At 35.9% G+C, this 13,675-nt stretch overlaps 1 protein-coding gene across 11 annotated transcripts in view; it reads right to left on the bottom strand.

Moving 5' to 3' along the window:
- The window catches only part of TCF12 (transcription factor 12), a 375,236-nt gene that overhangs the window by 110,692 nt on the left and 250,869 nt on the right, over positions 1–13,675 (bottom strand). For all 11 annotated transcript variants that reach the window (XM_042988780.1, XM_042988782.1, XM_042988781.1 and 8 more), the window contains one exon: positions 3,713–3,777. In XM_042988780.1, the coding sequence (XP_042844714.1) occupies positions 3,713–3,777 (65 nt within the window). The remainder of the gene's footprint in view (positions 1–3,712; positions 3,778–13,675) is intronic.

Here is a 13,675-nt window from a genome sequence, read left to right on the forward strand (position 1 = left end):
AAGGATTTTTCATATCATGGTGAAGAATTATCCTTATTGTTAGAAAAGATGTTGGCTTCTATGTTCTGTGTTGAATCAATTAAAAAAATTCGATTGCAGAATGATCTATCATTGTTTCCAGTAAAACGGCTACACCAGTTTCTTTTTAATGGCTCATCAGTTATGGGACTGCCATGAAGGTAATATGAGGAGACTCATTTAGCAACATATTATTACATCATCTTAACATGAAGCAAGGCCCATCAGGCATTATTAAATTAGACTGAATTTTGCAGAATGTCAGCAGCATTTTATGTACATTAATAGCAGAGTTAAATGTTTCCTTGGGGAATATGCTGAAGAAAAATGGTTTCAAAGTGGTGTTTGGATATAATTTTGCAGTCACTGTTTACATTTCCTTCTATTATCATTGCATGGTTAAGATTTTTATGTTACTTGTGAATAGGCAAGACAAAATGACAGCCAATTTTTTACTGTATTTTTGTCTTCTTTGACCCATGATAACAAATACTGTTTGGGATATAGGTTTTTCTTTGAATAGTAGTGACAGATATTTTTTAACTCTTGAATATCCTAAGTTTACTATTTAGGCCTCAGATCAGTTGGTGCCATCCATTATAATTTTGTCTAGCAACTGCAACATAGGCAGAGCTAAGTAACAGTAATAAATAGCAAAGTATTTTTCCTTTCACAGCAAGGAATTCTTTCACTTGTTTTAAAAGTCCTCCTGTCTTCACTGATGTTTCTGCTGCAGTAAAATCTCTCCTCTCTGCTGAATTTTGGGCTTCCTCTTTGTGGTTCATACATTGCTTCTGTGCATTCTTTACCAACAAATCTTTCCCTCACTTGAATACCTTTAAATTTCTTGTACATAGCAATATTGCTATTTTACATTTCATACATTCCAGTAAACTTGTTTCTCTTTTCCATAGGTCTGCCTGATCTCTCCAAAATGCTATAAAAAATTGTTAAGCAGTAATCTTATGGCTTCCTCCTTTTTTTATACTCTCTATATGTTTATATTTGGCATGTAGAGAACTGGGTTTCTCAAAGTATAATCCCCAGTCCATGTGAATTAGCACTTGCTTAAAATATTAATTCCCAGAGCCCTCCTTGGTCAAACAAATTAAGTGAAAGAGTAGTAAGGGCACAGACTAGGAATCTGACACTGTAACAGCATCAACCGTGTGTTTAGAAGGTTTACCACTTGCTAGATGCACAGTTTTGAGCAAATTACTTAAAACCTCTGGAGAACATCCATTTTTCAGTCTGAAAAACAGGTGTTGTTAAAAGGATTAAACATGATAATGTTTAAAGTTTTGTTTTTTTTTTTCATTTTAATTTTGTTTAGAAGAGCGGGGTAGAGGGGCAGAGGGAGAGAGAGAATTCTAAGCAGGCTCCATGCTTAGCACAGAGCCCAACGTGGGGCTTGATCTCATGACCCTGGGATCATGACCTGAGCCAACACCAAGAATCAGATGCTCAACTGACTGAGCCACCCAGGTGACCCAAATATGATCATGTTTAATTCAATTCCTGGCTCAGCTAGTTCTCAGTAAATGGTAGCAACTGTTATTACAGTGTTATGCATCCAGGTTTAAAGTAAATGTTTTCTGATATGAGAATTAAATCTGGTGTTGTATACATGAAGCTAATATAACACTGTATGTTAACTATAATGGAATTAAAATAAAAATAGAAACTGTGAAAAAAAAGGAATTAAATCTGGTATAAACATATTCATCTTTGGAAAAACTGTTAAGATTCATCTTTGCAAAATTGGAGAATTATATAAATAGAGCTTACCACTAATCCTAACTGAATACCACTACCTTTGCAAAGGGAGTATAAAAAATGTAAGTGGAAACTCATTTAGTGTAAGCATTAACTGATTTATTAGATACAGCTGTAATTTCAAAGAGCTTAGAATCATTTTTTTACCTTAGGTTTAGCAATAGTGCTAACATTAGACCCGTGGCTCTCAAACCTTTTGGTCTCTTAAAAATATTAAGGATTCAAAATAGCTTTTGTAAAGTTTATCTCAGGAATGCAAGGATGATTTAACATACCAAAGAAAATCAATGCAAGTCACCATAGTATAGTAAAGTCTTCTAGCTGGCTTAGCCACTACTGGGCACTGTTTCAACTCATTCTGTGCTCTAGCATTTATCCATGTGCACTCTTACATGCATGCTCCCTCCTCACACATACACTTTCCAATCTATATACAGAGATTAGTGAGGATAAAGGAGGAAAGAATCACTGGGGTTATGAGTTATCCAGCTTGCAATAGGGTTGTGCTAAGGATCTTCTCTCACTTCCCAAAGCCAAGTGAGAACTCCAAGAGATTTAATAAGGCACATTTCAAGGAACAGCAATAATGACCTTTTCCTTAAAAAAATTTTGTTTTTTACATTTATTTATTTTTGAGAGACAGAGCACAAGTTGGGGAGGGACGGTGAGAGGAGACACAGAATCCGAAGCAGGGTCCTGGCTCTGAGCTGTCAGCACAGAGCCCGATGCGGGGCTCAAACTCACGGACTGTGAGATCATGACCTGAGCCAAAGTCAGATGCCCAAGAGACTGAGTCACCCAGGCGCCCCAATAATGATCTTTTCTGATGGGATAGTGAATATAATGACTTGAATAAATAATACAAAAATTAAAAAAAAACACCAAAATAGGTTTGTTTTATAGGTTATATGAATAGAAAAATTGTTAAATGTGCATTTATTTTATTACATGCTTTCACAAGTACATGGAATTTAACCTTCAGAGACCTACAAAGTAGGTGGAAGCAAAATGCTAATTCTGTTTCTCAAGTGAGGAAATCAACACAGAGACAGGATTTAAGGTTAAAAGACTTGTCTTAGGACTATAGGTCAATAACTTCTAACGATGGGATTTCAACCTAGGTCTTCTGAATCTGAATGGCACAATTATGTAGTATGTACTAAATGGGAAAGTATTGTTAGAATGAGAGTTAAAACTGGCTCATATGCCCATGTCTGAAATTAGGGTGGAACTCATGAAAGGCATGTGAACAGCAGAAAACAAATTTCCTACATTCTGCCTTTCCTTTCTTTTGTTTTAGCTTGATCCTGATGGTAATCTACAGGTGAATTAAGTATTCAGGATTCTCTCTAAAGATGGGGGGGGGGGGCAGGGAAGCAGAGAAGATGGCCATTAGTAAAAATGCAATATGCTAAAGGAATGTGAAGAGTTGAAACAACATTTCCAAGTCAAAGATACTTTTGGAAGCTTAAAGAATTGGTTAGAGTATAGGACTGAAATGAAAATACTCAGAACAATAAGTTTAACATTACAGGATAGAAAAGCTACACAGAGCAAACGTAGGTTCTTCACATAATTATGTCAGCAACTCTGTTCTTTTTATGAGGAAATATGCAAATTCATTTTCAGAAGTGATAAGCATTTTGTAAAAGGGTAGGAGGATAACTTGCTTTGCTTCCACTTAAAATGGAGGTGAGTGTGAAAATCTCTGATGACAGAGACAGTCTAGTGAACTGGAGAACAGAAACCATTTTAAGTGGAGGGAGAAGAAAATATGTTTAGTTACTAAAATCTTAGCACATTTAGTCACAAATTAAAGGTATAATAGTGAAATAAATCAGATAAATTTCTACCTCCTCTATTAAAGTTCTTATTTGTGTGTTAAAAATGATCTCACTTTTGTATTTATTAAACTTACTTGACAGCCTGGTAATCCGGTGTCTCTGCTGTACAGGGAAAATGAGCCTCTCTCTGACGTTTTTCCTATAAAACAAAAAATATAACTGTATACAAAAATCCTCACTTATTGACAATCAATTCAACCTCTAGACCATTCATAGTAACTATACTGTGATTTGGAAGTACAGAGAACAAATAAGAAACAAGAAGACAAAATCTAATAAATAAAATTTAAAAAGCTTACTATCATTCCAGTTTAAAAAATTCTGATTTTTGTAAAATAGCATGTATTTTATTGAATACTTTCTGCTGTGAAACACTGAAAAAATATTCAAAAAAATGGAAAAGAATAGATATCTATATAGCCAACAGTATGATCCATGTACTTGGTAGAGAGAATAACGTTTTCCCATATTTGCTTCAAAGTGAACATTTCTCCTCCTCTTCTTTCTCAGAAATTGAAACAGTGTAGACACAGTTCAAATCTTAACTCAGACCCCAAGGTAACCATCATCAAAAGGTTAGTGTATATGATCCCCCACCCCCCCTGCATATTTTGAAACTGTTAACATATATTTATGTACTCAAACAATATATGTTACTGTCTATATTTAAAACATTTATTTTGTGTGTATCTTTAATACATTTAAAGATGGGATTATATAGTATCTATTCCTTTTGAAATCTGCATTTCCATGCAACAGTATGCTCTTACGATACATGCGGAAAATAGACACCTGGTGTATTCATTTTTACTGCTATAAAATGTCCTATTATGCAAACATAACCACAGTTAATCTATTCCCCTACTGAGAAAGAGATTTAGCTTTTTTGCTATCAGGATGGTAAAACAAATAGCCTTGCACATGCGCATATGTACACATAAGACTTTCTCTAGGATAGACACGGAGAAGTGGAGCTGCTGGATTAAAGAATGCACACTTTCAACTTTACAGGTGTTGCCTTACTATTATCTGATGTCATCATGCGAATTTATACCCTTTACAGAAATGTGTACAAATTCTTTCTGAGACTCTATAGTTCAAAAGTTGGATGGTTAAGTGTTAGAAGTGGTATGCACTGGCTCTAGAGGAAGAGTAGGCAGTACTGATACTGAAAGAAGTTCTTATTTGCTTTTCAATACACCAGAGTTTATGTTCAATACAGTAAATTTACAAATATTACAGATTTTAACTAAAGAGTCTCTCACAGACATGTTGCTTAAACAGATTTCTGTAAGGGGGCATCTGGGTGGCTCAGTCAGTTAAGCATTTGACTTTGGCTCAGGACATGATCTCGTGGTTTGTGGGTTCAAGCCCTGCACTGGGGTCTGCAGTGGCAGTGAGGAGCCTGCCTGGGATTCTCTCTCTCACACACTCACTCTCTCACTTGCTCTCTGCCCCTCCCCCACTCGTGTGCTGTCTCTCTCAAAAATAAACTTAAAAAAAATAAGGATAAAAATCTTAAAAAAAAAGATTTCTGTAAGGATCACACTTTGATGTTAGTATCAAAGATGGAGACACAAATAAACAATGACAATGGCAGAGCTAATTGTTTTTCTCCATTCCAAAGTAAAAACAGTAACAATATAACTAAATCTGACCAGTTTTCCAAAATTTTTTAAATTACTAAGGCTAGGGGTGCCTGGGTGCTCAGTCGGTTAAGCATCTGATTTTGGCTCAGGTCATGATCTCACGGTTCATGAGTTTGAGCACCACATCAGGCTCTCTGCTATCAGCGGGCAGAGCCTGCTTGGGATCTTCTCTCTCTCTCTCTCTCTCTCTCTCTCTCTCTCTGCCCCTCCCCCGCTTGCACCCTCTCTCTCAAAAACAAATGAAATTACTGAGGCTATATGAACTTCCTCATAATTGTATACTACGGAGTTATTAGCTTGTCATTATATAAAAATGTATAGTTTATTAACTTAAAAACTCCACACATAGATGGGATGCTCAAAATTATGTACTGATATGGTGCACATAATTTAAAAAAACTTTAAGATATATGTACTAATATCTGATTAATTTCATTGCCGTATACATGCCACACTGGCCAAATGATGTAAAATCATACAACTCTAAATTTAGTATGTACTGACCTGTTAGATATAGAAAATAATCCTTGTAATAACAAAGCTAGTTATTAGAAAATACAGTAATAACTCAGAGTATAATTTCAGAGCCCATTAGACATTATAGCACATGTCTTAAAAAGCACTTACTGGCTATTAGTGATGAAGCACATATTTCAGGTGAAGTAATGCTAACACATAAAAATGCAGATTTATGAGAAAAGGTTAATTAATGTAGTCTATTTGTCTCATAGTCTCACCATAAAGCAATATGTTCTACATAAAGTGCTTTAATTTGCAAAATATACATATGGAATAAAATGGAAAAAAAACTGTTAACTCTCTGAGGATCTATCCTTTACAAGCAAGACCGCTTGTAGGAGTCCAGATGATACACAGGGGTTTTGGACTCTACTCTTCTACTCTTGGAATCTGACCTTACAAAACCACAAAAAGATTGTACTTTTGCAACTGTGACACACACACCATTCCTGTGTCTCATCAAAATGGATAAGAAACCCTGCTGGACCAAGAACATGGCAGAGACTGAAGGGAAATGCCTACTCAGAATGACTGGCAGAGAGATTACTGAGGTAAAATAAAGAACAGCACACATTTTTGGTTTGGAGGTATTACTTTATTAATCAAATAAACATGTTTATGAGATAATAAAAATCACTCTCAGTACATACCATTTTTTAAAAAGTTTATTTATTTATTTTGAAAAAGAGAGAGCATGGGTAGGGGAGGGGCAGAAAGAGAGAGAATTGCAAGCAGGCTCCACACTGTCAGCAAGAAGCCCAATGCAGGGCTTGAATCCATAAAGTGTGAGATCATGACCTGAGCTGAAACCAACTGAGCCACCCAGGCACCCCAAGAAAATACTGCTTTTGAAAACAAATCATGTACCATATACTTGGCAGAACAGAAATGGGAGACTATATTAACATTTTAATTATTTATTTTTTAATGTTTATTTTTGAGAGTGCAAGTGGGGGAGGGGCAGAGAGAGGGGGACAGAGGATCTGGAGTAGGCTCTGCACTGACTGGTATAGGCTGACAGCAGCAAGCCCAGTGTGAACTCATGAATGGCAAGAGATCATCACCTGAGCCAAAGCTCAAAGGACTGAGCCACCCAGGTGACCTGACTTATTAACATTTTAAACAAATACCACAGAGTTAAAAAAACAAAACAATGCTTGTCTTTTACCACAATATACCACCAAGTAATTAATGGCTGAAATACTCAATAGGCCCTTCCTACCTTACAAATTCCTCTTCCTGAAATACTATTTAAACAACTAAGAAAGACTTAAAGCTCAACAACAAGTTAAGGCCTATTATATTTTTACTTTCAAAGGTACTAGATTCCCCCCCAACTGTTGGGAAGAAAAGGAAACAAAGTAAGAGATCAATATTAGCTCTGCTTTTAATAAAGTACAGTTTTCAAGTATAATTTTAATTATCTGTGTGGAGGCTACCTGTTATATTATTTAAGAATATGTAAGCTTTTAAACCTACTTTTCTGTGCCTATTAAAATTCCTAAACTTCTTCCTTTCACAAGGATATTCAAATCAGAGAGAATGAAAACTAATTTAACATAAGCTAAAACCATTACAGAGAAGTTTCTTCTGAGATGGAAAGCTGATAGCTTGTTTTTAAAATGATACTTAACCTATTCAAATGAGATTTTGAAATGTAAATACATTTTTATTTCACCTTTCATTTATTAGGAACTAATTATTTCTGAGGGACTTAGAAATTCGGTTACACTTGAAATAGAATAATGCATACTCTCAGTCTGAGATTTAGAAGACATTTATCTTTAATTCTCTCAAAATTACTTTTTTTAAGAACTATTTTCATGAATTAAAATTAATCTCTATTTTATCTCAGGTGTCTGACAAATAACAACTTTTGGCTACCGTTTTACAGTTTTCTGCTAAATAATATATATGAAAGCTGTATGTAGATAATTTTAATATATGTCACACAGCTAAACACAGCTGAAGAACTGTTAGTAACTGGCATGTATCTAATTTCCCTTGAATGGTGAAGGATCCATACCATCAGATCAGCTAAAAAAACCCCCGAGATGTTAGCCTAGAGAGGAGAGAATCTGAAAGAAGTGCAGTCTCTGTACTTTTTATATTTGCAGAACTATCATGCTAAGATGGAATCAAAATTACACTATCTGGTCCTAGTGAAGAGACTTAGGAAGAGGATAAAAGTAAAGACATGCGTTCCTTTACCTTGTTATAAGGAAGAAGTCTCAGAAAACAGAATTTCCAATAGTAAAACTACTAGTGTGCAGAAAATTATAGAATATTCCTGGTGTTCTTACTAGTAAAGAGATTTGGGGAATAATTAGCTCTTTTATTGTGGGTTTATTTATTAATGCTGTGGAAAATTTAAGAACACTTTTGGCAACCAAGTTACTACTAGTAAATCACAGTGAGTTCATGTTTACTGAACGTTTGGGTATTTTATAATGAAATGGTCATTCAAATATTTTGTTTACTTTTTCCTACTGGATTGTCATTTACTTGCTGATCTGTAGGAGTTTCTCAAGTATTTTTGATACAAGACCTTTTATTGTCTCTATGTAAATATTTTCATCCTTTTAATGGTGTCTTTGGATAAACAAAAATTCATTTTAATGTAGATTAATTTGTCCATTTTTTTTATATGTACTGTTTAAAAAATCTCTGCCTATTCCAAGGTCACAAATCTGTTTTTATTTTTCTGTGCTTTCTTCTAAAAGCTTTACTGCTTATCTTTCACATTTAAACCTGAATTTGGTTTTTGTGTATGTTGGTGGTGGTGGAGGGATGTCAAGATACATGTTTTCTCCACAGAGATATCCAAGTGACTTCAGAACTGTTTACTGAAAAGATGATCTACATCTTGAAAGTATCATCATGGCTGCTTATGAAGAACAAGCTGTAGGGGAACAAGTGGAAGCAGGGAGACAAATTAGGAAAGTACTGAAATAATCCAGATGAAAGCTAATGATAGCTTTAGTTCTTCCAACTCACTGAGACAGGTACTATTAAATCCCTATTTTACTAATGAGGAGAAATAATTTGCCCAAGGTCACAGAATTACTAAGTAGTCAAAAGAACCTAAATACAGGGCTGACCCCAAATTCTTAACAGAATACTATACTGCACTGTTCTTCAGTGGAGGTTCAGGACACAATTCCCAGATTCAGCTCATGTATGTACGCAATTGGTGGGGCCCAAATATAGTACAGAAATTTTTCTCTATGTAGCCCTCTAAGCAGCCTCTACCAATGAAATGGTTTGGCACTATCTATTCCTGCTGAAAAGAGGGATGGATGACAAATCATCCCCAAAATGATTGGCAGCAAAACCCAACTACTCCAAGGATTGGTTTTGGGTACAGAACGTGGTCACTTACGCTGCCTTCACTCACAAGTAACTGCTGTTCTTTTTAGTTCTCACAAAGGGCATAAGTTAATGTTTTCCTTAACTTGAAATACCTGTTAGAAAAATACTTATTCTGATCTCATTTCATTTTTCTGGGTCTCAGTTTCCTAGTCTGTAAAATGAACAAGTTGGACAAGATCAGAAGGTGTGTAACAACATCCCGGGAGGCTGGGGCCAACGTAGAGATTTATTTTTGTGTATATATTTAAAACAATTAAAAAATTTAATTGCAGTGGTAGCCATGAAAAAGCACCTTGCAAAGCTCCTACTTCCGGGAATATAACTGACTGAGAGATCCAGCTGCTACGCTCTGAAATGATAACTTCTGCAGTGAGGCGCACTTGCTTCCATCAACATGCTTTGACAGAGTATGTAGGGGGGAAAAGCACACTTCTTCCTGGGGGACATACATTTCTATGTTGACCAACTTTGGCTCAAGAACTCCCTAGCTGCTGTACTGAACCCTCCTTAGGGTGCACAGCAGTCAAGGACTCTTCCACTCTCTTTCACTCTCAGAGTCTTCAGATTACTGCAGGCAAGGTGACAGGAACCAGCATTTGCGGACTAGTTATTATGTGCAAGGCAGTGTGAAACATGCTTTACTTACATTGCTGGTACCACTGCTAGTTGTATTCTTCTTCCTACTAGAAATACTCCTAATGCCGAAGAGTGATTGAAGGACTCTGGTAACAGGTATGAGATATGACAGTAAAACTGCAAGATCTCCTACAGATCTCAATCTACTGGCTGTAGAAGCCTTCCCTGTAATACACTCCTGGCCTATATGCTCTATTCCTACCAATTCAAAATAACATTTTTATAAAGAAATGGCCAGGGACAAAGATATTATGGAAGGTAGAGCTAGCTCAGCATTTATTTCTGAAGCAGTCTAGTGAATACCTGAAGTTCAGTAATTTTAATGAATAGATACTATTTAAGAAATATTGACTTCATGAGTTAATGGCACAAATCAGAACAGTTTCCCTATTTGTCTGAAAGCCAGTATTATTTCAATGTTCATTTTTGTAAGGCATACTGAATTGCACTCATAAATTCAAATTCACCCCACCAGCTATATTTTAAATGGGCAGAATTAGACTGATTTTTCTTAAAAGATAAAGGCTTAACCTAGAAAAAGAATCCTTGGATGTTTCAAACTGAAATATTTTATTACATACAAATCATGACAACTTTTCCAGATTTAGTTTTCAGAGAACAATGTGAAATCCCTACTTAGGCCAATCTAAATATTTGGGCATAAATCTAAATATGATCACAGTTTTATGAGCAGACTGTCTTCCTCCCCGCTTAGGTATCTTTGAAAAATCATTATTTACCTAACCTCTTTGCTGATGGAGAAGCTTTTCCTCTTCTTTTGTAGAAGAACACTACCACAAGTTTCATACAATTTCCATCACACCAACCACTCAGAGAAACATAAAAACACACTATCCTATAAGGTGGGGAAATCTGTAATGCCATTTGGTATACAGCAGAGCAGAGACTTAGGATTCTGGTTACTGGATTCATCTCTTGGCTCTTGCTTCTCTCGTACTGAGTGAACTAAGCAAGTTACACGTCATTTGACATCAACGTCCCCACTCACTCTTTTAGGAAAATCAGCTCAGTAACATGTACCTCACACAGGCCTGCACAGTTTAATTAATGCTTATAAAGTATTTGGAAATTCTTGTCTCAAAGAACCGAGGCCAATGTTAACTACTGGTATTACTGACTTCATGTGGGTAGCAGTCAGCTCAAACTTACACACAAAAAATCTAGAAAGGATCTCAAACTAACAGATTATTTTTTTAAAGAAAAGAAAAGAGAGAGACAGAGGCGTTTAACATAAATGCCTATTTTCTTTCACAACCATTTGTTTAAGTATTATTGGCTAACATGTGTGCCAAGTGCGCTGCTGGCTACATTGAAGATACTTAAATATCTAGTGCCAACAAGCACAGCTGCCGGACTCTCTCTGCCCTCCTCTTGTTCACTCCATGCCAAATTACTCACACAGCTATGAATGATGAGGCAGCAGCACAGGAAACTGCCAAGTGTGAGTGAGATTAGTGATAAACCAGAGGATCCCTATAGAGGTCAGTGATTAGCAAGTTCCCAGTTGTAATCACTTTTCTAACCCAGCCTCTATCTCATCACTTATTTAATCTTAACTCTGCACCAACTTCCTGTGACAGGCATCAGAACCTTAAGCAGGTTCCCAATCAAAAATTCCTGAAGAACTGCTAAGGTACCAATAAAGTATCTCATTATCCTTGGTAAGAGCATACAGTCATATTTGGGTAATTTGAATAGGCTTTAGAAATGACTTCTTGAGACTAAAACCGGAGATGAAGTAGACCAGGATGCAAACATTCACCAGTCCAGCTATTTTCCCCCATGTTCTCCACGCCTTCCTAAAAATCAGATTCACACAGTAAATATATACAAATAGACAAGGATGAGAAGGTTTACACAAAACAGTATGTTTGCCTTTCAGCCCTGAGAATGCCCAGAGAGAACATTAAAATGCATAACTCTATATAAGGGAGTGTGGTTGACAGGTAGATTGGAAATTAGGAATGAAAAAACAGAGTAGAATAAGATTGTGATCAATTTTAGTAATCTTTCAAAACTTTATGGGTCATTTTATGGTTCACTTTTGCCACATATGGAATACATAACAAGGTATTCATTATAGGTAGCTCAAAATCTAAACGGCCCTTCTCTGAGACATTTTAGTCAATAATTATATTTTCAAATTGTCCCTGAACACATATTTACATCTGTATTGCATTGTTGCTTTTCCTTAGGTTAAGAATTTAAGTGTTTTCTTACTTAATGTCTCCCTACTTCCCTAACCACATGTTGTTTAGAACTTAGAAACAAATTCATTTCATTTTTATACCAAGCCGAAATATTACAGAACTAGGAATTATCTCTTCATCCTTGGCTGCATTTCATGAAAAAACATAGTGAATGCATATTCTTTAAAAATAATCAAATAACTTTTGTGTCTTAATTTTTATCCCATTCTTAAATAAAAAAGGATTTCAAAATATTCATTTGAGGCTTTACAACTTTCTAGGGACTAAACTGAGCCAAATTTCAACACCTTAATTTTAGTCCACTCCCCTTTTCCCAAAATAAAAAAAAGAAAATCAGGTTAAACTCATATCAACAAATAATTTGGCTGGGGAAAGAGAGGGGGGCATATTTTCAAAACGGTCCTGGTAATCATACTTCATTCTGACATACTGTTTCCACCAAATCCTTATATAGATGCTTCTGTCAGAAATTTCTTGTATCATACAATGATAAACAGAATATTAAGCTCATTGTTAATTCCTGTGATTTTTCTCACAACTTTCTGTATTTTGGCTGTTTAATTTAAATCATGACCTTACCACGCAAGGTCAATGTCTGTTTTTTATGGCACTTGGGGACCAGAAGGCAGATGCCACTTGTTTAGGAACATTGGTCTGGAATTCTAGACTTGTTTTGTTTGCATGCCAGGGACAGATTCTACTCTAAGGCTCTATCTATGGCATACAGCCACATGGAGACACAGACAGTATAAGAAAACTGTGCTCTAAAACAGTGGATAATAAATGATTGTTAATTGGCTAGTTTCCCTTGACAGCAAGAACTGGAATAGAAAGAAAGGAACTAATCAATGGAACTGCTACCATTCACCAACTATGTAGTCAGAAACAGAGTAGTAAAATGAAACAAGCATGGAAATGAAGAGTCAGAAGGGTCTATTCCTGTCTCTGCTATGAAGTAGCTGTCTGAAACAGGTAAGTTGTTAAACTCGCCAGGCCTCAGTCTCTTCACCTGGAGAATGGGGTGGAGTAGAGCAAATTTGATTTGGGATATCTCTTTCTGTTTTAATATCCCATCAAACTGGCATGCCCATCTATTTTGCTATTAATCAAGCACTCTGCTTCTGAAAGAATGTAGATCTGTGAACCACCAGTAGTAGGAGGAAGAAGATAAACTGCTAAAAAATACAGAGATTTTTGCAGGAAGGGTAAATTCAACAACACAAGAAACAACAGGTGTTGGCGAGGATGTGGAGAAAGGGAAACCCTCTTGCACTGTTGGTGGGAATGAAAACTGGACAGCCACTGTGGAAAACAGTATGGAGGTTCCTCAAAAAGTTAAAAATAGAACTACCCTACAATCCAGCAATCGCATTACTCGGTATTTACCCAGAGAATACAAAAATACTAATTCAAAAGGATACATGCACCCCAATGTTTATAGCAGCATTATCTACAATAGTAAAATATGGAAACAACCCAAGTGTCCATTGGTTGATGAATGGATAAAGAAGAAGTGGTGTATATATACAATGGAATCCTGCTCAGCCATTAAAAAAGCATAAAATCTTGTCATTTGTAATGGCAAGGAAGGAGCTAGAGAGTATTATGCTGAGCGAAATAAGTCAGAGAA

Source organism: Panthera tigris, chromosome B3 (genome assembly GCF_018350195.1).
Source record: "Panthera tigris isolate Pti1 chromosome B3, P.tigris_Pti1_mat1.1, whole genome shotgun sequence".
NCBI classification, from domain to species: domain Eukaryota; kingdom Metazoa; phylum Chordata; class Mammalia; order Carnivora; family Felidae; genus Panthera; species Panthera tigris.